A 27,407-nucleotide genomic window follows, 5' to 3' on the forward strand; every position below is an offset into this window, starting at 1 on the left:
TGTGTGTGTGTGTGTGTGTGTGTATATACCTGTCCTTTTTTCCCCCTAAGGTAAGTCTTTCCGCTCCCGGGATTGGAATGACTCCTTACCCTCTTCCTTAAAACCCACATCTTTCGTCTTTCCCTCTCCTCCCCTCTTTCCTGATGAAGCAACCGTTTGTTGTGAAAGCTTGAATTTTGTGTGTATGTTTGTGTTTGTTTGTGTGTGTGTGTATCAACCTGCCAGCACTTTCGTTTGGTAAGTCACATCATCTTTGTTTCTAGATATACACACACACACACACACACACACACACACACACACACACACACACACACACACACACACACGTATTGTAAGAGAAGGGGGCATCCCACTCTATCTAAACTACTCATGTAGCTTCAAAAAGACGATCTTTTTAAAACAAGCAAATTTTCATTATGTACAGTGCTGAAAGACCTAGGCTTCGGCTACACAATGTTTAAAAGACACAAAATATTGATGCTGCATGGTGGTGTAGATTTCTGTGCAGGAACATGGGTGCGAGATTCGAAAATATAGTATGGGTAGATGAAACTTGGGTTAATGTCAGCAATTCATTACAATGAGGCTGGAGTGATGAAATGCCAGAGGGGACCGTGGCAGCACCCGTCGAAAATGGACAATGAATTGTTGTTTAACACGCAGGTACATAGGACGGTTTTGTGCCAAACTGCTTGTTAATGTTTTGTTCAAAAAAGTTAGGTGATTAGACAAAGAGTTGAACAGTAAAAAAGTGGTACGAGGCATCGCTTATGACGAATCTGACAAGTCCTCAGTGATTGTTATGGACAATGCCCTTTATCATTCCATTGTTCATGATAGGACACCAACTTTGGCAATGAAAAAAGAAGATATCATTCAGTGGCTGAAATGATGAAAAATCGATTTCAAAGAAAATTTGAGGAAGGTCGAATTACTTGAAATTGTGGTACAAAAGAAATCACCATTCCCAACACGTGTAACTGATGAGATTGCTACAAGGCACGGGCAATAAACTTGCTTGGCTTCCTCCATACCACTGTCATTTCATTGCCATTGAAGAGGTAAGTGCGCAAGTAAAACAATTACATTGCTGCAAACAATAAAACACTCATGATCTCTGAAGCTGAAATTCTTGTAGCAGCTATCAATCAATCGTCAAGCGAAACATGGATAAAAACTGAACAGTACTGCAAGTGTCATCAAAGAGGCAGCCAAAAACGAAGGCGTTGTGGAAGTATGCATAGAAAATTTAATTACACAACTGGGAGGGAGCAGTGATTGATTGAGCAGGGCTGAAGAATACTATTTTAACTCAGATCCTGATAGTAAAGAGAGTAGCGTTTTTCCATTAGCATAACTACAACACATAAGAAGGTGAGGAATAAGCATATAGTGAGCACCACCTTCAGATTATAACAGTTAATATATTGATAAACTATTCAGTTGCACGTTGTAAAATCAATTAATACCCCTGGTATTTAACAAAGGAAAGAAAAACTGTGAATGTTCAATGATTTGAGAAAATATTTTTCCCTCATATTGAGAAGTTTGACAAACATCTTTATGATATTTCGGCATACTAGATACAGAGATTTTATATTACAGGTATCAACCACAAATAAAGTCACACGTACAAATATGACCTGCATGTTATCGATGCGTTTGTTCCTGCTGCTAGAGAACATGTACAAGTAGAGACCGAGCATGGGGTGCGTTAAGCCGTGTTCGGCGACATTGCCGTTGCCCACCTGGACTGTCAATACCAATCACTCATTTCAAGGACTATAGGTTAGTTGCAAGAGGATGTCAACAGGATCAAACAAAACTGGATTTTGAAGACTTTTTAGTTCTGTTTTACAAACTAATTCTCTGAGATTGTTATTTGCACTTGCTGCACAACAATATTTCATAATTGACATTTGATGTCAAAATAGCCTTTCCTAATGGTAATATGAAAGAACAAGTTGTCATGAAGTTCTGGAGAGATACAAAGCACCTAGGAAAATTTGCCTCTTCAAAAAGGCACTGTATGGACTGAAACAAGCTCCTTTGCAGTGCAGTAAGATACTGCACAAGTTTCTTAAGAATTAAAAATTCATTCAACTGAAATCCAAACAACATGTTTACAAATCACATACTGTGAGGAAAAGTTATCTTGCTATAGAGGTTGACAACGGGATTCTGTATGGAGAAGACATCTGTCAAATGGAACATCTACTGCAAAAATTGAAGAAAAATTTTGACATTACAACTGATGAAGAACCAATAACACATCTTGACTTGACATTATTAAGAAAAAATATGCTAGAAGCACTGAAAAGATACAGAATGGAAAAAAAGAATGTAACATTGTTAATTTCACCACAAGGAGAAACTTGGGAAAAAAAAAAAAAAAAAAAAAAAAAAAAAAAAAAAAAAAAAAAAAAAAAAAGGGGGTGGGGGTCAATGCAGCAAAGTCACACTTTCCATACAGTGAAGTGAGAGGCAGCCGCAGTATCTAACTTTTAAAACAGACTGGACTTGGCAAATGCAGTTAACTATGAAAGCAGATCAACAAGTAATACAAATCACACATACCACAAATTGAACATACAAATAAAGCGTTTTTGCTCACCCAGAAAAAGCAAAAATTTATGAACATGTTGAATTAAACCAAAACCATCACAGCAGCTAGGTGGTTAAACCATAAGCATAAATGTAGACATCTGCGTAATGGCATACTATTGCTGTTACTGTTTAATGCTTTTCTTACAAGCCGTATTTCATATGCTCACCACCATTATTATTTAAGGCTTGATGAGAGAAACAGTGAATTGAAAAAACGAATTTACTTCCTCAGTTGATGTTACAAGCTTATTAGAAGTCAGGTCAGTGAATTTCTCTGCATGTGTAAAATGTTAATTTGAAAGAAAGCTGAGGCGCTACGGTTTCACTTCATGGCCTCTATCACTGTTGCCACTCTTTATGATCTACAGTATGTGGTGTGTGTGCTGCAAAGTATATACATGAGTAGTTAATGTAGTTGCAAATTTATCATATCAAATTTAAACACAAAAGTTCTATTTCCATGTGAAATCACTGTCATAGCACATCATCTGTACAAAAAGTATATTTTCAGCACTTTACAAAATGCTTTAACACCTACCAGCACTCACGTCGTTGAAGAGCCACTCCCCCTCTCCACACATCCAGTAGGCAAGCTCATTTTAATGTGTTAGTGTGGTGTGGGGGCGTTGCACTGGCTATTAGATGACTTAAGTTGTCAGCCAATAAGAGTTCACTAGCCAAAAATGGGTGATGTTTCCTCGACATGACCGAGGAGACTCAGTGTTTGAATTTAAAAGGTTGATGACTTATACTGTTGCTGAATACAATACACTGAAAATACACACTAAAAGATGAGAATGAGTTATAAGCAGCAAAAGAAAAGATGGGGGCTGGGCCCCTTTGTCACATATTGGCTTAGTCCAGAATACTTTGCATCGACTGTCTTGTTTTTCCATTACTACTGCAACCTAGCAGTAGTTGTATCATAATTGCACAATGAAGCTAAATGTTGCAAGTTGTTTGGCAACGTCAACAACAGATTACATTAGCATTTCCCCTCTCACATCTCCCCTCTCCACAATGGCCTAAAACAATCCCTTAACTCCGCCACCACTCGTGATGCGACCCATCTGTCTTCTGCGCCACTTATAAGTCACTCAGTCACATCAAATGTCAATTGGAAGGAAACGGGATGAAGTCAAGCAAGACATCGAGTAAGAACTTAGTACCAAGGTAAACCTAATTAGGAAGAAATGTAAAATCAGGGAATTTTTAAGGATTTATCTTATGGGTCTTTCACAGGGGCTATGAATTTATGGTGTGGAAACAAGCAAAACCTAAAATTGGAGAATGTAAAATTGAAGTTCCACTGTATTTCTGTATAAAAATGCTCCATCACTTGGTTCTGCAAGAACTAATGTGGTTTCCCTCTCAACTACTCAAGCAGAGTAAATATCTGCAGCTCAGTGTCATCAGGAAATGGAGGTTTTGAAGACTTTCATAGAAGAATTGCTGAATAAAAACACAAAAATGATATGGATAATAAAAATGCAATAGCACTGATAAAATCACGTCAAATGTCAAGAAGCATGCACACTGATATGAAGTATTGTTTCATCAATGACAGACTGAATCATGGCTGGTTCAACACACAATACTGTCAAACTCAAGAACAACTTGCTGACATTCTAACTAAACTGCTTCTACGTATTGCTTTTAAGAGTAAAAGAAAAGTTAATGTTTAATTGAAATTGAAACTTTTTGTTTGTAAAAAGATATGTTCTCAGAGCCATGATTATACTGTTTTGTGAGATAACATATTGTTTTGTTCAACAGCTGAACTGCAGCTGTGTACACTTAATTTTACGTTTTATGAAGAAACCTTAAAAGAGAGAAATCCAGATTCACCAAGAACAGCCGGTGGATCAGTTCTAACCCCATTGTTCCAGCCGATATAGTTCCATATCTGAGACAGTATAACTTTTTTTGGGGGGTCAACAACCTCAAACCTGACTTTTATGCCATTACCTGATGACACTTCAGTTCTCCAGAAGTGTGAGTAGAGGGAGATCAGCTTGAAACACGCCTGAATGTGCATTAACAAGTACCATGCTGCTGGTGCCTTTTTCTATGAAAAAACACTGTGTTAGTAGTATTTCTAACTGTATACAAAGTGCTTGTAATGTTCACATTTATTAGGGCCAAATATCTAAGAAAAGATGAGGATATTGTGAATGCCATAGATGAGATTTTGGCTCATGATTCTGAGGGTGAACCACTGGAGTTATCATCTGAGGAAGAATGCCACAACCTGTAGTTTCAGATTCTTCATCAGATGATGATGATGATGATGATGATGATGATGATGATGATTTGAGGTGAGGGGCACTCAACATCATAGTCATCAGTGCCCTGACAAAAAGTCAGCAGGCCAATCTCATGGTTGGGGACGAAGGCTTTCCCCACATGCAGGGCAATTTATAATGTATTAAAGTCTGCCTCCCTTCCCCACCAATTTATGGATAAGGCCTGACAGTTCACAAAAGTTCACCACTCTTGTAACACTGGAATCAGTAGCTACGAGGATAGTGAGCAGATCTCCGCCGAGACTGAGGGCTGCCCTAATATCAGTATATAGGACACACATTACCAAAATATGCTGAACTGAAAGTGGCATGCCACAAACTTCATAGAGTGGTGGATCCTCCCACCGGAGGAGGAAGCCATGCGTTAAAGGGGTATGTCCAACGCAGTCTGGTAAGCAGAACCTCCTTCCAGCAATGAGACTGACATGAAGTCCGCCATGCTGTGTGGCCGATTTGAGTGACTGCAGTTTGTTTTCTGTCATGGGCAACCATTCAGTCTCCCACTGACACATCATGTGTCTGTCAGAAAATGAGACGATGGTGTGCAACGGGATGGGACATTGATGGACAGCACCATCTCAACATGATCCTTGACAGCTTTGTTGGCCACATCATTTCCCTGTATCCCGATGTAGCCAGGTACCCAGCAAAAGATCACCTCCTTACCACAATGTTGGAGCCACTGTAAGGGGTCATGGATGAGCTGAATCAGCTGGTCTATGGGATACATTTGGTGAACTGCTTGCAGTGTACTAAGCGAGTCAAAACAGACAAGAAACCTTGATGGTGAGGTCTGTGAATCCTCTTCAGTGCCATCAGAATGCTATATAATTCCACATTGTAATTAGTAAATTGTTCCAGAAGATGGACTTTGTAAACCCTATCAGGAAAAACAGCAGAATAACCGAGGACATTCTCTTGCTGAGATCCATCTGTATAAACAATGATAAAACTGCACTATATACTTAAAATGAACGAAAATAAAGTTGTAAAAACATAATTTGGAGAACTAGTTTTCTTGTACTGTGTCAAGCTTAAAATAACTTTGGACCTCTGAAGATACCTAGGCAGCAATGTATTCCATCCCTGGCTGTGTATTTTGATGCCTGATAGATCCAGATCCTTGAGACAGTCTGTAGCACGTATCCCAAATAGCTTGGTTGCTTGGGGCTGATTCCTGAACAGCCATTCAAAAGTGGGTTGGACCACTGCATTAAATGCCAAATACTGAGGTGACACAGATTTTCAGTGCCTGTCAAGCCAAAAGGATACATTGCTGAATCCAGAGTGGTGGTTCAAGCAGCCTTTGCGTACAGATTGAGAACTGGACTGGTCCAAAAGGCTCCAGTTGATATCCAAATGCACTTATGGTGGACAGTGTCTAACATTTGAGGTAGGAAGTACGGGCTGATCCGTAAACCATGCTGCCATAACCTAAACGTGATCAAACAAATGCTCTATAAAACTCCAGAAGGTGAGCCCTGTCAGCTCCCAACGTTTTTCCGCTAAGGCATTTCAAAATATTCAATGACTGGAAGCCCTTTGTTCATAGGTCTTTCAGGTGTGGGAGTCAAGTTAATTTTGAGTCAAATAATAAACCCAAAAAGCGCACAGTTTCTTGAAAAAAATAATTGCGAGCACTGGTTGGTTAAAACTTCAACAAGCATGGTTACAATTGACACATGTAGTCTTCTCTGGTGAGAACCAAAAGCCAGTTGTCCTGGCCCAGGTTTCCAGCTTCCTAAGGGTCAGCAGTAGCTGCCTTATCATAAGGTCAGAGGAACAGTCGAAGATTGCAAAGTCATCCACAAACACAGAGCATTTGACACGGCTCCTGACTGCACAGGAAATGCCATTGATAGCAGTGGCAAACAATGTGACAATGAGGACACTGACTTGGGGGACCCCATTCTCTTGAACATAGCAGTCAGACAAGGCATCACCAATGCAATATCAAAAACACCAGTCCTTGAGAGATGATTGGATAAGAGATGGCAGGCATCCACCAGATCAAACCAGATCTGATTGAAACAAGAGAGGAGCTGTCCTTTCGCTTCAGGCCACAGATGACAAAACATGGCATAATGGATCTCTTCAGGTCCTGGAGCAGGGTCTCTGGCTGCAGACAAAGCTGATTCCATTTCCCACATGGAGAATGGAAGGTTGTAGACTTCCTAATCGTGCGAGAAGAAATTGAGCTTCCTCATCTCCGCAGCCCCACTGAACACCTGAAAAGCAGGAGCTTGTCTCGATGACAGTGACAGTAAAGAAGTGTTCAGTTAAAACCTGGGCCGTGTTTTCTGGTGTGACCACCAAGACCCCATTACTTGACAACGCCGTAAGGGGGCGCGTGCTGAACTGAGTTTGCAATAGCTGGAGAACAAAAACAAAGGTCAATGGCTGAAAAAGACCCTGTAGCTTTGGAAAAGTGTGTCATCTGATCGGCATTCAGAATGCAGATATTTTCAGAATGGACGAGTTGCTCAATCATCTGAACCCTGGAGCAAGTGATAGCCAAGCCTCATAGCACATTGTGCGCATTTAAATCCCCCACAAGGAGGCATAGGTGTGGGAGTGCCCGGAAGAGTTCTGTCAGCGCATCTGTGTCCAAAGCATCATTAGGTGGAAGATACAAAGAACACACTGTGATATTAAAGGGTGCTAGAACTTTCACAGCAAATGCTTGTATGGTCATGGTAAGAGGGGCAGGAGAGTGGCATCTGTCATGCAAAACAGTCACTCTACCTTTAGCCCTGTCTCCAGTATGTCTCCTGTATGGGTGGTAACCACATAATGCAGATGTGTCTGTGACTTTAAGACAGTTTTCTTATAAGCAGATGCAGAACACTTCCTCCTGGACCAGGAGCTGTAATTCTTCCAAATGTGAGAGATATCCATTTACATTCCACTGCAACACTGAGGTCCCTGTGGAAGCCATTGTGTAGCGAAGGTTGTTCTTATCTTTCTCCCTCAGAGGTGGTGATTTAGTGAGGAGGTCAGATTAACGTTATCTGGTTCTCGAAGTCCATATTCTCAAGAGCATAGTCCCCATCAGAGAGGCAGGGAGCTCACCGATCCAAAGGTTTAACTAGCACTGTCTTGGACTTGGAACTACTTTTCGAAGGATGTTTTTCTTTACTTATGTGAGGACGTGGTTGCCTAGGTTGAGGGGACGGCTTAGTTGGCTTCTGAAGGTGGGCAATGGTATGTGGCTTAGCTGGTATGCCCACTGCCGACACCTTCCGATGACTTCTGTTTCAAGTGGAGTGTTTCCCCCACAGGTACACCAACAAGTGCATGTGCTTGAACCTTAATCTGTCGTCTGAGTTTGTGTGGAGGCATCACACTTGGAGATTGGCGGCAAAAGAAGTAGCAAAATCCAGAGGTTGCATTAGCTTTGAAAGCTTTTTTTAGCTTCACTACATGGTATGTGTCTCTTGACTTTCAACTCATTAATTTTTCTTTCCTCACTGTAAATCTCACACTTTCTGCTCCACACTGGGTGATTCCCGGAGCAGTTTACACATTTCAGAGGAAGTGTACAAGAACTGCCCGATTCGTGAGCTGGGCCACAATTGCCATACATAGGCATCCCATTACATCCCACAATGGTATGGCCAAATCTTTGACATTTGAAGCATTACATTGGGTTAGGAACAAATGGGCAAACCTTAATACAGATATAGTCTGCAAGAATATGTTCAGTTAATTCCTAAGTACTAAACATTAGAATAAATTTTGCCAAATTTTCCAATTTGCCATTGACTCTCCTCATATAGTTCTGCACTTCCGAGATGCCCATATTTTTCCATTCTTCACGTAACTCCATGGGCCCATCTCCATTATATTGGAGCAGGTAACCACATTCTTACTAAAGTTAAGGTTGTTATGCAACTCAGCCTTGACTAGGTAGTCACCTAGTTTTAATTAGCAGTTTCAAATGGGAGTGTTCCATTATAAAGTAGTTTGATACTTTTTAGAGACTCAGCTATACCTCCCAATGTCTTCTGAATATAGAAAGGGTAGACCTTCTCAAAGGTGCCCCTGTTCACTTGATTAAATGAAAGTGTTATTCCACACTAATGCCCTGGTATTATGATTCTGAGACTCTCTTTGAGAGGACTGACCAACCGAGATCTCGTTGAATAGTAGGTATAGGTACTACCTGATGGTAAACCCGACCTGTCAGTAGTAGTAGTTTGATGAGACTGTTCCATAGGGATCCACCGAGATGCTAGGGAAAAAACGACCAACACAGGCAGAGCCCTCCACACCTGAACAAGCCTTACACAACTGGGGTGTGGCAGGTGCCTCAGTGGTTGCCCACTAGAGACTGTTTCACCTCAACAGCCATTCACCTCATCAGCATGTAGCACACCTTGAGGTTGAGAGTTTGTCATAGAGGTGTGTACCTTCATCACCGTCAAGGTGGTAAAGCCAAGGCCCCTGTTCTCCAAAACACAACAACAACCCACCACTGCGCCACACAGTGGTCGCTGAAGCATGCCCAGAGCTTACAGTAACAGAGGGATTACCAGTCCCCAGCTCAGGAACCCGGGGTCCCCAAGCCGCCACTCAGCAAACGAATGCTGAGCCCTGAGGGGTTTCTCTATCAGAAGGGTACGTTACATCATACGATAATTTACTCAATAATGACGACAAAAATATACACACATTTATATGCTTATTTTATAATTATTTGTCTATGTGCTGCATAGATGCACTTTTCAACTGCAATAATTATTTTTACACATTGGTGCTTTCTTGAGTTTTTGCAGACCTAACATTACATTTATAAAGATGTATGCTTTATTCTAATATTATTACAGTACACTGAATACACTGTATGTATCATAATGCTAATTATTGGTATTTAACCTTTGACTTTTATAGGACCAGCTCACACAGGCTAGATCAACTTGGGGCCATGGGTATGGTCGATGCTGCCATGGACAAGGAAATAACCAAGGTTGTGCACTATTTCAGTTTCCTTCTGGTAAAGATGTTGAAGTCCCTTCATCGCCACATCCAGTAACACTTATCAGCTGAGGATGATAAGGCAGCCAGTTGGGACCATTGGGCCTCCTGAGGCCTCTTTGGATGGAGTTTAGTTTACTAGTTTCAGAGAAATTGTAGCTCCAGATGAAATTACCTGGGAAGTGGGAATCATATGAAAGTTCACCTGGCAGATATTGACAACAGAATGCATTCAAAGACTGTGCTTTTGACCCTCCCCACATGCACAAGTAAATGTTAATGAATTATGCTACAGTAATTTGCATCTTATGACAACACAAAAATTTTGACAAATATTATAAAATGCACTGGGACTAAAGCATGTCAGGTGTTGGGTTCAGATGATTGCACTTTGAAAGTTGAAAAGACGGAAGCTTTTATAGCTATATTGCATGTCTGTTGCTATAGCGGCTAAGAGGTTAGAACTGGACTCACTGTGGTCACTGAAGTGGGAAAATAATTTTGTGAAGTCAACAATGGTTCATGACAAATTCAGAGAGATAATATATTCTCTCAGATTTAAAATTAGATCCACAACATCAGAGTGAAAGAAGACAAGTTTGCATTGGTATGAGATATCTGGTACGAGCTCTTTGTAAAATCACAATGTAGTTACACCCCAAGTCCATATATAACAATCTATGAATGGCTTTTTCCTTCAAAGTGCCTTTCAGATACACACGGTTGGCTGGCTGATCTGGTGGAAGTAACCAAACAGCGAGGCCTTCGGTCCTATCGGATTAGGGAAGGAAATTGGCTGTGCCCTGTCAAAGGAAACATCCTGGCATTTGCCTGAAGCGATTCAGGGAAATCATGGAAAACCTCAATCAGGATGGCTGGATGCAGGTTTGAACTGTAGTCCTCCGGGATGCAAGTCTAGTGTGCTAACCACTGCGCCACCTTGCTCAGTTTCAGACAGTTCATAGCTTCAATGATACGGGCAAAAGTTTTGGATGCCAGCAGATAAAGACTAAAGATATACTGTGAATGCTTTCCCTTATCTAAGAAGAGATGACGCTGGACCAAGCGATAAGCATCCTGGCAATTTTGTCGGAAAAAAGTGATGTAACCTTCCTTGAATAATGGAAGAAATGTTACACATGAAATTTTTTTTCAATTCCTTGGTTCTCTCTGAAACAATGAAAACAAATGTCACACATATTCTCGACACTGTAAATCGATCTTACAGGGAAATATGTACGTCAAGAGAACAAAATAGGAGTGTTATATAGTACAGTATTGCTTAAGAATATTGACACCACACTGTTTGTCAGGGAAGTAGCAGAGGAATATACTGATTCTCAGCACTATGCATCCTTATGCAAAAATTGAGGATGGTCTAAAAAAATCAGCCAGATACAGTTACATTTTATAATTGCTCTAAATAGGAGTGGACATGATCAACCAAATGGCTTGCAAATACTCAAAGCACCATCCAGATGTTGGCCTGTTTGCACATTTTAAAACTTGCTGGATTTGGCTGGGATAAATGCCTTGCTGTTGTGCAATACTCTAAATGAGAAAGTTGAAAGCACAGGGGCTTCATACCACCGTTGGGAGAGGAACTTGCTGAGAAGTACACAGCAATCTGAAAGACTGGTACCTGCATCACTTCTGAAGATCTTCCTGCAAGATAAGTGAACATATTGCCTTCTAAATCTGACTACACAGGAAATAAAAATCATCTGTAAAGTCTCATATGTGTAAGAAAACTGTAACAAATGCACACCGAAAGTTTGCTGTTTGTGCTCATTACATGTTTCTAGCTAATAAAGGCACCCAGCAAATGTGTGCATGTTTCCTGAATAATAGTAGAAAATTTCTGAAAAGATACTGCATTATTGTTGAATTTACAATAAAACTAGTGAATTCGGAAATGCTTTGCATTTGGTAAATATGTATGGGAATTGTGTACATGTCCCAATCTCCTCTGCCCCCTCTCTTTGTCCATCTGCCTTTCCTCCTCACTCTCACTGTCTGCTCCCCCCCCCCCCAAATTCTTCCCATCATCTCACCTCTTTCTGCCTATTTTCACCCCCCCAATCCCCCCCCCCTCTCTCTATGACCTTTAGTCTTGTATATTCTTATTGCAAACGAAACCTAAATTGGGAAATGAAGGCACTTCAAATGAATGGACAAATCATTTGTGATCAATACTATATGGGGCGTCAGCTTCCTTACTGCAGCGGTAGCGTTACCGCCTACCATGCAAGGGGGCCCAGGTTCGATTCCCAGCAAACTGGTTGTTGAGTGTCCATCATCATTGACACGCAAGTCGCCGAAGTGGCGTCAACTAAAAAGACTCCGAAGGGGATCTCCTAGCCAATAAATGCCATCTGATCATTTCATTACTATATGGGGCACAGCAGAGACCTCTCCAGCTGCTGGATCTGTGAGGATAGTAACTTCAATGGCAGTATATCTCACAGTTTTAATCTGTAAACAGGTAGGATTCCAAATTCTGGACCATTCAGATTCCATACTAGTATTCTAATTGTAAGTCAATAACAGATAAATACAGCATTCTTTCTTTCACTTAAAACTGACTGCAATGAAGATAACAAAACAGCACACTGCTGTATATATAATTTTTGCTTAAAATAACATAAGCAAAAAGAATGTATGTGGAAGGAACAATCTGTCTGATGGTTTAAATGCTCTGATACCCTACGTTAAAACTAACTGTGAGAAAAAATGAAACTGCACTTTATCATAGGCCAGCAGTATTTTTCTCGCAGTCAGTTTTAATTAAAAAAAAACTTGTTATTTTATTTAAAAGGGAAAGAATTGTTGTGTAAGTCACCCACCCTCAGTTATAAGCTTGACTGAATATCAGCAGTTCTAGCATTTAGGGAGTGTGTTGATATTTAAAGAAAAACACCATAGCAAACAAAAACCAACATGTGCCAGCTAACCAAATGTCAAAGTAGTTGTACATTTTTGGCAATGCGCGCGCGCGCGCGTGCGTGCATGCATGCATGCGTGTGTGTGTTTTATGACTAAATATGATTCTGACATTTTATTAATTTAGGATTGTACTAAGCCTATCTATCCCTTTTTTATATTTCTCCAAGGGTGAAAGGAAAAAGACGAGGGATGCAGAAGGGACACTAAGCAGACACATTCCTTCTTAAAGGCCATGGTTAAAAGTTATGTAGTTGACCTCAGTGGCATATTTTGTTGTTTATGTATGATAAATGTACATAATATGCATCACAATACTCAAACTTATCCATTAGAAAATATAGGTTTCCCAAATTTATCTTACAGTTTAAGTTTTCATAGTGGAAAGAGTGCCATTTCATGTTATACAGAACAACTTTTATGTTTCATTCCTAATCTTATGTGTAAGGTAACAAACAAAACAATACCGTATGGCTTTTCTACAGAAACTACTTCCAATAAATAGTTATCATAATAGAAATTACTTATGAAGTTCTTTTCTTAAAAGTACGCCACTTTTTTGTAAGCAGTATCCAAAAGAATTTCTAAATCAATTCACTACGTACCATCTAAAATGCACCACTGGCCATCAACTTCTGTGTGCTGGATATAGCTATCTTCAATCGTTGGGTCGTAGTCAGTGACAAAAAGTTTCTGGAAGAACTGAATCGTAAGTGCACTCTTGCCCACGCCTCCGTCCCCCACCACCACCAGTTTGTAGGTGACCAAGTTCTCATTGGGGGGGCGGGACGACATGGTTGCCCTTCTTCTACCTATTGTGTGTGTGTAAATTTGAACCTTCCACCTAAAATTATAAGGGGAAAAAATTACATGTAGTGTTTGGCAAAAACAAAACAAACGGAGTCATTTCTAAACTGAATCTTCTCCTGAAGACTACGCCATTTTAGCAGCTTAAAGGTTCTCAGATTTCCATACTTCTACTAATCCTTTATGGTACGGACCTCATGTACATGAAGTACTGTCAGAATCGTTCAGTGAACTTTATTATATGTGAGTCGCTACTGAAATAAAACAGTAATAAACTTATTATACTATTTTAAACAAGTGTAACTAATACATTGACATTTCCAAGAGGCTTTTTCACTGTCGTCTATTTTTAACATATTCTAAAACACAAGTTTCATAAATGCTGATCGCCTGTCAAGAAATAACGAAGGGAATGAAATTTGTTTATCTCTCTCTAGTTAACACGCACGTACCTCCAAACAGTTGCCAGAAATGTACGCAGGTAACGTACTAATCACATACTACGCGAAGTCTTAAATTTACACTATGTGTATTATATCTATATATTTTTGCATCCGCCCCCGTTTCAAGGTACATAGCATTATTGTTCTGTGAAATTAGTGTTCACAAATACATTGGAACGCTCGGTAGTAGCGTCGGCACCCCAGAACAATGGAAAGGTTACTTACTCATTTTCTAAGTCATTACATCTTTCACAACACACTTGTGATAAATTCTACACGAACACCGCCCAACTACTCCCGAGATTATCTTTGTTTCGAGTCTGGCAAATGATAACATGCACTTTGAACATTTTCTAACATCGATATAATGTCGATTAGTATATCGAACAAATATCGAGGTGTTAAATAACATCGATCTTAGATGGAAATTTGTGTACATTTCGGAAAGGGGAGGATAACATCTTTTTTGTTCATTGGTTAAGCCACTGAACTGACTGTCTTTGAGCTGTTATTGCAAAGTTGGAAGCAATCTTGAATGCGTTTTTTCAGATGAATAGTGCTTGACTGCTGTTTATAGTAAACACATTATGGCTTCGGCATTAGAGCAGTTTGTAAATAATGTCCGCACACTGTCTGCACAAGGTAAGTTTCGTCGTGAACGTAGTTAACACAGGAATTTTAAATTCTTAGTTACTATGAAGCCAAATGATGATAAACTATATTTAGAACTGAATTTGGAAAGACTGTAATATGGGATTGTGTTGTTATTAGTGTCAGTTAATGCACTATCCGGGTAGCTCATGGTAGTAGTAAGTGTTGTTATTGTTTTATTTCGCCGATTCGTGATTTGTAAGAGCTGCTTACCCAGGAAACATCCATACGTAGGACTGGAGACCTAGGATGTTTATTGTCTACTTCAGTATAACTCAATAATGGTTCCGTTCACGGAGCTGATACCTTTATGTGCGTACATCATGTGTGAAGTGCCTCTTATGTATAGTGCTGTTCCCTATTCTGTACTGTATATGTCAGTTCTCAAGAAAATCCTTAAAATATAAGTATAATTTCCTGTTGTAACTGCATTTCTTAGTCACAATGCTGCTCGTAATATGTGATACTCATTCTCTTATTTCCAATAGGCTAGAAGTGGTGTCAACTGAAGAATACTGTATAGTTTGTATTCTCACTGTCTGTGTGACAGTGTTTAAAATTTTGTATAACTCCAACATGGTTGCGTTATCTTAATGTGCAGAAAGTACTTATGTATAGCCTATAAATTTCCTTCTTGACTGTCTCTGTTTTTTTTTAAATGTAGGATAATGAGTGAAGTTACCTTGCTATCCTCAGTTAACTGCATCATTGGGGTGTTATGATTCTAAAAAGTAATTCGAGTAACAGAGTAAATAAGCGAATAATGTTAATATTTGTCATTTAGGTGAATATCAAGCTGGCTTTAGAAAGGGAAGACCATGCTTAGAATAAATATTTAACCTCTTAATCAGCCGGCCACGGTGGCCAAGCGGTTCTAGGTGCTTCAGTCCGGAACTGCGCGACTGCTACGGTCGCAGGTTCGAATCCTGCCTCGGGCAGGGATGTGTGTGATGTCCTTAGGTTAGTTAGGTTTAAGTAGTTCTAAGCTCTAGGGGACTGATGACCTCAGATGGTAAGTCCCATGGTGCTCAGAACCATTTTTGAAAACAGTTTTAAGCATGAAAACTAAATTTTTTATTCCACTGCATACATTTGTTTAAGCACTACACCTACATTATAAAAGTTAATTAGGGCATTAACCTGACTCAACTGACATTCTCCTAAAAAGTTAATTAAGCCCAAAATTCTTTAGATTACATATAGTTTATGTTTTCCATTCTAACTTTTCCAAGAACAATATTGCTAACCTCAGTTTTAAATTTTATTTAGGCCCAGTAAACTGCTCATTGAGGCAGATTCTAGTCATTCATAAGAGCCTATGTTTAACAATGTCTTTTACTTTTATCTCTCTGCACAGTGTTATGTTTATACATATATAGGCCTACATTATCATGATTTCTGTCTTCGGAGACCATGGCACCAGTACCAGCAAGGGAAAGAGTGAAAAAGTACTGAGAAAAGATGAAAGAAAACCATGAAAACAGAGAAGCTTCCTTGAAGAAAGAACGAGATGAATTAAGAAGATTGCAGGTTAAAAAAAATTGAAAAATAATCAACGTCTTAGAGATAAGAATTGAAGAAAAGTAAGAGAGAGAGTGAGAGCATTCAGAGAAAAGAAAAAACTAGAACTCGCAAGATTAAAAGTTCCAAATGAATCTTCTCCTATTGGGACTTATAAGTGTAAACAGACATTTGGTAAAGCTGTGAAGAAAGTGTTGAAGGTACTTCCAAAAAGCCCCAGTAAAAAATCTGGTGTTATTAAAAAGATAGTTTCTGATATAATTGGCTCTGAAACTTTGGATTGACAGTTGAATGGAATTTTTTTGCCAGTTCACATGGTAAAGGAGCCATGGATGGCTGTTAGATCTAGGAAAGTTATTATTAACAACACAGTTGACTTTTATGACTACACTCTGACGAATTTTTCTAAAATTAAGGTACTATGGATTGATAAGATAACAGTGCAGCATAACATTCCTATTTTGGATGAAAGGTGGAAAAATGTACAAGCAATTCCTCAAATCCAGGCTGCCATCACTTTCGGGCTTATGACACAACTGATTTGCTGGTTTCAAAAACAGCAGAGTCATTAATGACAAGGATGTCAGTATTTATTACTGAGGATGCCAAAGTTAAAACATTACATGCAAAAGATGCATAAACTTCTATGAAGTGTGCAGTTCTGATGATTCTGATCAGGAGACTGTTTCACCATCTGAATCACAAGACAATATTGGAAGTGCTTGTGAGTTAAGCTTAACTAATAAAATTGATTTAAAATTTGGGTTATTTGTCTTGGTTGACATTCCAAGTGACAAAAAGAAGCCAGCCCCATCCAAAATTCAACACCATTACTTGGGAATCTGCCAGAGTGAGGTTGATGAAGAGGAGATTGTGAAAATAATGTTTCTGAAGTCAGTAGGAAAAAGTAAAACACTTTTTAAACTAGATGAAACTGATGTTTGTTTTGTGAAATTCAGTCAAGTACTATCTAAGGCAACAACACCAGAAATCAAACAAGGTAACCGTTTGTACAGTGACTTCAATTTTGAATTGGTTGTTGCTGGAAAAGTTTATTAAATGAAGTTTTTAAACCTATCAATAATAAGAAAACATTTTTGTCATAAATTTATTAGGCCTACAAAATGAGGTAAATGTTAAGTAAGTAACGATATCTTGGCGTAGTAGTACTATAAAATTGTAACAAAATTTTTTGTGTAATAAATAGCTTTATCCTTCAAATATGTTCTCTTAAGTACATACTTTTATTCCAAATAAACTACAGTACTTCTTTTCTTTTTATGCGATTGTAAGAGGTAGATTTATTCCTTCAAGAATCAAATCTGATCCATCTAAGTAACACCCGTAACATTTAATATAACGCCCATAACAGCAAAAAAAAAAAAAAAAATATATATATATATACTGAGTTACGATGTCCAAAAAAATAAAAATTTATATTTCAAAATAAAATTTGGGGCAATACCTCTTAACAGTTGTTTTACAAGAATAAAAGCTTCATCAAGTTTGCAGAAATTAGAGAATTCCCTAACTCATAACAGGGACCAGGTCTAGTTTTGGGAACACCCGTAACACTACTTTTTTGGTTAATAACCAGGAGAACAATAAAACAATTCCAGTATCAACATTTCTAACATGAAATATAATGTAAGCCTTAAAAGTTTTCAATATTAAATTCAATAAATATTTTTCCTTACATTATTTTTCCTGATTTTAAGGTGTGTACATGTAACACCCGTAACTATGGAATTGCCCCAAAGACCTCTACAATAAAAAGTGCCTATCCTGAAATGCAAAAATAAGGCATTACAAGAGAGTTGTGAAGTCAGAATGCCTTTATGCAAGTGAATGCCTGGCATTAAACTGTTGTTGTTGTTGTTGTTGTGGTCTTCAGTCCTGAGACTGGTTTGATGCAGCTCTCCATGCTACTCTATCCTGTGCAAGCTTTTTCATCTCCCAGTACCTACTGCAACCTACATCCTTCTGAATCTGCTTAGTGTATTCATCTCTTGGTCTCCCTCTACGATTTTTACCCTCCACGCTGCCCTCCAATACTAAATTGGTGATCCCTTGATGCCTCAGAACATGTCCTACCAACCGATCCCTTCTTCTGGTCAAGTTGTGCCACAAACTTCTCTTCTCCCCAATCCTATTCAATACTTCCTCATTAGTTATGTGATCTACCCATCTAATCTTCAGCATTCTTCTGTAGCACCACATTTCGAAAGCTTCTATTCTCTTCTTGTCCAAACTATTTATCGTCCATGTTTCACTTCCATACATGTCTACACTCCATACGAATACTTTCAGAAATGACTTCCTGACACTTAAATCAATACTGGATGTTAACAAATTTCTCTTCTTCAGAAATGCTTTCCTTGCCATTGCCAGCCTACATTTTATATCCTCTCTACTTCGACCATCATCAGTTATTTTGCTCCCCAAATAGCAATACTCCTTTACTACTTTAAGTGCCTCATTTCCTAATCTAATTCCCTCAGCATCACCCGACTTAATTAGACTACATTCCATTATCCTTGTTTTGCTTTTGTTGATGTTCATCTTATATCCTCCTTTCAAGACACTGTCCATTCCATTCAACTGCTCTTCCAAGTCCTTTGCTGTCTCTGACAGAATTACAATGTCATCGGCGAACCTCAAAGTTTTTATTTCTTCTCCATGAATTTTAATACCTACTCCGAATTTTTCTTTTGTTTCCTTTACTGCTTGCTCAATATACAGATTGAACAACATCGGGGAGAGGCTACAACCCTGTCTTACTCCCTTCCCAACCACTGCTTCCCTGTCATGTCCCTTGACTCTTATAACTGCCATCTGGTTTCTGTACAAATTGTAAATAGCCTTTCGCTCCCTGTATTTTACCCCTGCCACCTTTAGAATTTGAAAGAGAGTATTCCAGTCAACATTGTCAAAAGCTTTCTCTAAGTCTACAAATGCTAGAAACGTAGGTTTGCCTTTCCTTAATCTTTCTTCTAAGATAAGTCGTAAGGTCAGTATTGCCTCACGTGTTCCAGTGTTTCTGCGGAATCCAAACTGATCTTCCCCGAGGTTGGCTTCTACTAGTTTTTCCATTCGTCTGTAAAGAATTCGTGTTAGTATTTTGCAGCTGTGACTTATTAAGCTGATAGTTCGGTAATTTTCACATCTGTCAACACCTGCTTTCTTTGGGATTGGAATTATTATATTCTTCTTGAAGTCTGAGGGTATTTCGCCTGTTTCATACATCTTGCTCACCAGATGGTAGAGTTTTGTCAGGACTGGCTCTCCCAAGGCCGTCAGTAGTTCCAATGGAATATTGTCTACTCCGGGGGCCTTGTTTCGACTCAGGTCTTTCAGTGCTCTGTCAAACTCTTCACGCAGTATCATATCTCCCATTTCATCTTCATCTACATCCTCTTCCATTTCCATAATATTGTCCTCAAGTACATCGCCCTTGTATAGACCCTCTATATACTCCTTCCACCTTTCTGCTTTCCCTTCTTTGCTTAGAACTGGGTTTCCATCTGAGCTCTTGATATTCATACAAGTGGTTCTCTTATCTCCAAAGGTCTCTCTAATTTTCCTGTAGGCGGTATCTATCTTACCCCCAGTGAGATAGGCCTCTACATCCTTACATTTGTCCTCTAGCCATCCCTGCTTAGCCATTTTGCACTTCCTGTCGATCTCATTTTTGAGACGTTTGTATTCCTTTTTGCCTGTTTCACTTACTGCATTTTTATATTTTCTCCTTTCATCAATTAAATTCAATATTTCTTCTGTTACCCAAGGATTTCTACTAGCCCTCGTCTTTTTACCTACTTGATCCTCTGCTGCCTTCACTACTTCATCCCTCAAAGCTACCCGTTCTTCTTCTACTGTATTTCTTTCCCCCATTCCTGTCAATTGCTCCCTTATGCTCTCCCTGAATCTCTGTACAACCTCTGGTTCTTTCAGTTTATCCAGGTCCCATCTCCTTAAATTCCCACCTTTTTGCAGTTTCTTCAGTTTTAATCTACAGGTCATAACCAATAGATTGTGGTCAGAGTCCACATCTGCCCCTGGAAATGTCTTACAATTTAAAACCTGGTTCCTAAATTTCTGTCTTACCATTATATAATCTATCTGATACCTTTTAGTTGGTTGGTTGGTTGGTTTGGGGAAGGAGACCAGACAGCGTGGTCATCGGTCTCATCGGATTAGGGAAGGATGGGGAAGGAAGTCGGCCGTGCCCTTTCAGAGGAACCATCCCGGCATTTGCCTGGAGTGATTTAGGGAAATCACGGAAAACCTAAATCAGGATGGCCGGACGCGGGATTGAACCGTCGTCCTTCCGAATGCGAGTCCAGTGTGTAACCACTGCGCCACCCCGCTCGGTATACCTTTTAGTATCTCCAGGGTTCTTCCATGTATACAACCTTCTTTCATGATTCTTAAACCAAGTGTTAGCTATGATTATGTTGTGCTCTGTGCAAAATTCTACCAGGCGGCTTCCTCTTTCATTTCTGTCCCCCAATCCATATTCACCTACTATGTTTCCTTCTCTCCCTTTTCCTACACTCGAATTCCAGTCACCCAGACTATTAAATTTTCGTCTCCCTTCACAATCTGAATAATTTCTTTTATTTCATCATACATTTCTTCAATTTCTTCGTCATCTGCAGAGCTAGTTGGCATAGAAACTTGTACTACTGTAGTAGGTGTGGGCATCGTATCTATCTTGGCCACAATAATGCGTTCACTATGCTGTTTGTAGTAGCTTACCCGCATTCCTATTTTCCTATTCATTATTAAACCTACTCCTGCATTACCCCTATTTGATTTTGTGTTTATAACCCTGTAGTCACCTGACCAGAAGTCTTGTTCCTCCTGCCACCGAACTTCACTAATTCCCACTATATCTAACTTCAACCTATCCATTTCCCTTTTTAAATTTTCTAACCTACCTGCCCGATTAAGGGATCTGACATTCCACGCTCCGATCCGTAGAACGCCAGTTTTCTTTCTCCTGATAACGACATCCTCTTGAGTAGTCCCCGCCCGGAGATCCGAATGGGGGACTATTTTACCTCCGGAATATTTTACCCAAGAGGACGCCATCATCATGTAATCATACAGTAAAGCTGCATGCCCTCGGGAAAAATTACGGCTGTAGTTTCCCCTTGCTTTCAGCCTTTCGCAGTACCAGCACAGCAAGGCCGTTTTGGTTATTGTTACAAGGTCAGATCAGTCAATCATCCAGACTGTTGCCCTTGCAACTACTGAAAAGGCTGCTGCCCCTCTTCAGGAACCACACGTTTGTCTGGCCTCTCAACAGATACCCCTCCTTTGTGGTTGCACCTACGGTACGGCTATCTGTATCGCTGAGGCACGCAAGCCTCCCCACCAACGGCAAGGTCCATGGTTCATGGGGGGGCATTAAACTGTAATTTAGATAAATTAGAAGTACCAGAAATGCGAATTATAAGGAAAATATTAAGACCACAAAACACACCAGAATGTTAGAAATTATGAGGTATGCTGAAATATACCAAACTATAGAAAATATTTCAAATGTAATGAGAAAAAGAGGACTTATGTTTTTTGGACATATATTTTGAGTGCTAGACAGTAGATTAACCAATAAGATTTTCAAATATTTCTGGGGTAAGAAGTCCACAACAAGCTGGATCAACGATGTAAGAAAGGACTGAGAAAGAAACAATATAAAAACTGGACATATAAACAACAGAGAACCCTTTCAGGAAAAGTACTGAAAACGGAAGGATTCCGAGATTTAGCTAAAAAAACTGGTTCAAAATGATCTGAGGACAAAAAGAAGGAACATAATGAATGATTAAAGAGTTATGAGCAGTTGAGAACTTACTGGTCGTAGGCACAATTTGTTTCCAAGTCTGACATAATAAGTGAAATAATTTCCTTTATCAATAAATTTATTTTAAGATTAAGATCAAAATTTTTAGTCAGAGAGACACTTTTAAAGAAAGAGTAAGTGGCAATGAAGCTGTACATTTTGGTAGAAATATACAGTGAAGTTGTGTTGATAATTGAAGAGTAAAGTGTCCTTTTCAAAGTAGAGCAGGCACAGATTTGTGGAGAGGGGACGACGGTTCAATCCTGCGTCCGGCCATCCTGATTTAGGTTTTCCGTGATTTTCCTAAATCGCTCCAGGCAAATGCCGGGATGGTTCCTTTCAAAGGGCACGGCCGACTTCCTTCCCCGTCCTTCCCTAATCCGATAAGACTGATGACCTTGCTGTCTGGTCTCCTTCCCCAAAACCAACCAACCACAGATTTGTGGAGCAGCTCATTCATATATTGATATGCTTCACACAACAGCTACACACGGTTGACTGAGACATTTCAAAGTACAAGAATATGGACACATGAATATACAGACTAATACAGTACTGTGAATTCATGAGAACCATGCATCCAGTCTTCATCTACATACATACTCTGCAAACCTCTGTGATGAGCATGACAGAGGGTACTAGCATTGTATAATATATTGGGGTTTCTTTCAGTTCCAATCACTTGTGGAGTGTCCCCTCAAATGCTTTAGTGCCTGTTATAATTAACATAACGTTGTTTTCACAGTTCCTTTGGAAGTGATATATGGTGGATTGAGGTGTATCTCTGGGTTCTTCACTCAACACTGTTTCTTAAAATTTTGTAAGTAGGCCTAGGCTATCATGAGATAACTGGCATCTACTTTCAAACATATGCCAAGTCAAATTTTTCAGTGTTTCCATGACCCTCTCCGGTGAATCAAGCAAACCTGTGACCATTCATGTTGCCTTCTCAGAAAAACATTTAATAGTTCCATTAGATTTATTTGGTATGGTCCATACAAGTGAGCAATATTTCAAGATGGGACACACATCTGATTTGTAAAAGCATCTCCTTTGCAGACTGCCAGTGACCCAATCTGTCATCGTCTTAACTTAGCGAATGAGCTAGTGTGATGATTACATTTCATAACGATGATATTGTGGAAAGGATAGAACCCCCCCCCCCCCCCCCCCCACACACACAAACATACATACACACACACACACACACACACACACACACACACACACATATGCACTCACACACAGCTCACACATACGACACCACTGTCTCTGGCTGCTGGAGCCAGACTGCAAGCAACTGCTCGTGATGGGAGAAGCAATCTGGATGGAGGAGGCTGGGGCGAGCAGGGGGAGGGAGAGCATGCTACGTGTTGGGTACGGTAAAGTGCTGTTTGTGGGAGCATATAGGGACGAGTTGGAAAGAGGGTAGGACAGCTGTATCCAGTCAGGTGGTTAGACAGAGGGCATAGGGGGAGGGGGAATGGAAAGGAGAGAAGTAAAAAGAGTGAGTGAGTGTGTGTGTGTGTGTGTGTGTGTGTGTGTGTGTGTGTGTGTGTGTGTGTGTGTGTATGTACTTGTGGACTAGAAGGCTGTGGAGTGGGAAGCCGGTAAGGGGATAGATGGGTGAAGGACAATGACTAACAAAAGTTGAGGCCAGAAGGGTTTCGGGAACATAGGATATATTGCAGGGTGAGTTCCTACATGTGCAGTTTAGAAAATCTTGTGTTGGTAGGAAGGATCCAGGTGGCAGCAGCAGTGAGGAAGTCCTTAAAATGAAGAACATTCTCTTGGACAATATGGTGAGCAACTGGGTAGTCCAGCTGTTTCTTAACCAATTTGGAAGCAGGTGGGGGTGGGAGGATGTTTGGGACGGGTCTTGCATCTAGGTCTATTATAGTAACATGAGACATGAGATGAGGGCACGGCAAGAGGTAGTCAAAACCCTGGCGGAGAAGTGATTCAGTTGCTCCAGTCCTGGGTGATACAGAGTCATGAGGGGAATGCTCCTCTATGGCCGGATGATGGGACTTGGAAGCGGTGGTGACTGGAGAGATAAGGCATGGGAGACCTGTTTATGTGCAAGGTTGGGAGGGTAACTGTGGTTTGTGAAGGCCTCAGCGAGACTCTTGCTTGCTTGGTATATTTCGAGACAGACTGCTTCTCACTACAGAAACAGCTGGATCACCCAGTTGCTCAGCATGTTTCCCAACACAGTGTTACTGTTTTACTGGCTATGCCATCTGGATCCTTCCTACCAACACCAGCTTTTCTGAATTGCACAGGTGGGAACTCACCCTGCCGTATATCCTACATTCCTGTAACCCTCCTGACCTCAACCTTCGTTGTCATTGTCCTGCACACACCTTTCCCCATTCCTGTTCCCATTCCAAAGCCTTCTAGTCCACAAGCGCACCCACAGTCTTTTTATTTCTCTCTTTTTCCATTCCCCCCTCCCCCCCTTTCCGTCCTCTGTCTAACATCTGGACTGTACCTAGCTATTCTACCCTCTCTCCATCTCGTTCCTGTTTGCTCCAACAAACAACACTTTAGCGTTCCCCACCTGTAGCCACCTCTCCCGTCATGCGCTGTTGCTCGCAGTCTGGCCCAAGCAGCCAGAGACAGTGGTCATGTGTGTGAACTGTTGCTGAGGACAGGTATACACTCGCACACACACACATATCCATCCACACATACACAGACACAAGCAGACATTTGTAAAGGCCTTGTGTGTGTGTGTGTGTGTGTGTGTGTGTGTGTGTGTGTGCGTGTGTGTGTGTGTGTGCGCGTGCGAGTGTATACCTGTCCTTTTTTCCCCCTAAGGTAAGTCTTTCCGCTCCTGAGATTGGAATGACTCCTTACCCTCTCCCTTAAAACCCACATCCTTTCATCTTTCCCTCTCCTTCCCTCTTTCCTGATGAAGCAACCATTGGTTGCAAAAGCTTGAATTTTGTTTGTGTGTCTATCGACCTGCCAGCGCTTTCGTTTGGTAAGTCACATCATCTTTGTTTTTAGATATATTTTTCCCACTTGGAATGTTTCCCTCTATTATATTCATATCATTGAATATTTATACAGATTTTCTCAGATACTAATTCATCATAGATGACTGCATCATCTACAAAACTTCTAAGATCAGTATTGTCTGCCAGATCTTTAATATTCATGTACAGCAAGGGTCCCATTAGACTTCTCCATGTGCTCACTGAAAGTTAATTCTTCTTCTGTTATGACTATTTATCCAAGATAACATAATGCATCCTCTCCGACCAAAAAAGTCCTCTGTTTTGTCACAAATTTTGTTCGATATGCTATACGATTGTGTTTTCACTACCCACATGCGCATGTACTCACACAACCAAATCTGGTCTTGGATCTTTGGTGACAGGCATTATTTGTTCTAGTGTGTATCATATTCTGCAGTTGGTTGCACCCTGTTCCCTCAATGACTTATAGAACAACCTTTTCAGAAAGTTGAATAAGGCTTCCAGATGCATGTAAAGAGTGGAAAAGTTGACCTTTCCCATCCCTTGCTGCCATTTCCCTCAGGCGTGCCATTATTTTTCCCCCTTGGGGCGCGTATGACTCTTTCGTGTGTATGTGCATGGCGAACATGGGGCCCAGCCTGTTCCAGCACTTATTATCTTTTTCCTGTGCTTCAATCTCTCATCTATCTTTCCTTCTCTTACTCTCTTTCTTATCACGGCAGTCTGCCTGGCTACTCCCTACAATCTGTTTTTCTTTCTCAGGATATTCGTCCATTCATCACCTTTTGGCCAAAATAATTTTTTGTCCCTTTCTGGGTTTGACCTCCATTTTACTTTTTTTTCTTCTGTAGTATGAACCAACTGGGGAAGAACATCTTAAGTAGCAGCTACTGTGTGCAATGTTAAAGATAATCTGTGCAAAATAATTGCATAGACTCTTATATGCACTTAAAAGTCAATGCAGTAGTGGGATCGTTCAGTATCCTTTCAGTTGAACCCCCTAACAACACTGGGATCACAGTGTTGATGCCTGAGCTACTAGTTCCTCATACAGGCCAAGGTATGTATAGCCATCATACTGGGGCATCAGGACTCCCAGCATCGGCCACTGTACCAGATGGCCTTTGCTGCGGCCAGTTGGCACCCTTGGGGAGAGCTGTCGATCCCATTAGATGGCACCAGGGCAGACATTTTGCAGATGAAACCTGTTAAATTACACCAAAACAATAGCTATTCTGATCTGGTCTTTTCATCAGACAGGTATAGAAATTTCAGTGCGGACAGTTGTAATGCCGCTGCTTTCCCTACCCTGGTTACCCCATGGGAAGAGGAACAAGCCAGACATCTGGCAGTGAAACAATTTATCCAATTCTTAGTATGTATTCAAACTTAAGGGGATGCTTTTACTGCAACAAAGCAGTTATTTTTTGTGGAACATTGTGGGCATAAATTTGGAGAAGTTTGGTCATGGGGAAAAATGTGCAATCAATAGCTATTGATTAAATTCTCTTGTGCTATACAATCTACAGTTCATCTGGCATGTGAATGTCTGGGTAACATACAAGTGGCCAGTAACCCAAAAAAAAAAAAATAAATAAATAAATAAATAAATAAAATGAATATGGTCCAAGGACAAGGAATCATTCTTTTTTAAGCAAGCTAATTGCCAATTGGATACAATAATATCCCATTTAGGTATATAAAAATATACACATTAGTGGTTTTGCCAGATTGTTGCTATCTTCAAATGTGCTTAATCCATAAAAACTTTTGTATGGGCAAACAAATATAGTTAGCATTTTGAACAACATAAAGACCTTTAACATTTCAATGATTTAATAGTACCTTCACATGATAAAAGAAGTTTTTTGTGGATTAAGCACATCATAGAAGGCAACTATTGGCCAAAACTGGTGATATAAATATGTTTGTTTATATCCAAGTGATCTTTGACATAATAAATTGTTATACAAGCCAAGGAATCTTCCACAGAGACATTAAAGTGTAAACAGACAAGGAGGTAGGCACTAATCTGAAGTAGCATCGTGTACATTTTGTCCGACGCATCCAAAAGGGTCCTAGGGATAATCAAACAGTACAGGCTCCCGTACATTATTCTTTGAATGGAGTGTGCTTCCGGAAAAAGTCGAAGACATGGTGTGCAGGTGTGACATGACACCTTACGTCCTACCACCTGTAAGGTGCTTCCATTGCTTACACATTGGCCATATGTCCCCCCACTGCACAGCAGACACAGAATGTGGTAATTGTGGACAGTCACTCCACAGAGGTAGTCCATATGAACAACCAC

At 40.2% G+C, this 27,407-nt stretch overlaps 2 protein-coding genes across 2 annotated transcripts in view; one reads left to right on the plus strand and one right to left on the minus strand.

The window, feature by feature from the left end:
• Positions 1-14,447, minus strand: part of LOC124606640 (ras-related protein M-Ras-like) — a 33,063-nt gene extending 18,616 nt beyond the window's left edge. Inside the window, exons 1-2 of the mRNA XM_047138637.1 lie at positions 14,312-14,447; positions 13,442-13,680 (exon numbers count right to left, since the gene is read on the minus strand). Of these exons, the coding sequence (XP_046994593.1) occupies positions 13,442-13,631 (190 nt within the window). The 5' untranslated portion in view covers positions 13,632-13,680; positions 14,312-14,447. The remainder of the gene's footprint in view (positions 1-13,441; positions 13,681-14,311) is intronic.
• Positions 14,448-14,503: 56 nt separating this feature from the next.
• Positions 14,504-27,407, plus strand: part of LOC124607087 (COP9 signalosome complex subunit 3) — a 136,370-nt gene continuing 123,466 nt past the window's right edge. The window contains exon 1 of the mRNA XM_047139276.1: positions 14,504-14,728. Within this exon, the coding sequence (XP_046995232.1) occupies positions 14,674-14,728 (55 nt within the window). The 5' untranslated portion in view covers positions 14,504-14,673. The remainder of the gene's footprint in view (positions 14,729-27,407) is intronic.

The sequence above is a fragment of the Schistocerca americana genome, chromosome 3 (assembly GCF_021461395.2).
Source record: "Schistocerca americana isolate TAMUIC-IGC-003095 chromosome 3, iqSchAmer2.1, whole genome shotgun sequence".
NCBI lineage: Eukaryota > Metazoa > Arthropoda > Insecta > Orthoptera > Acrididae > Schistocerca > Schistocerca americana.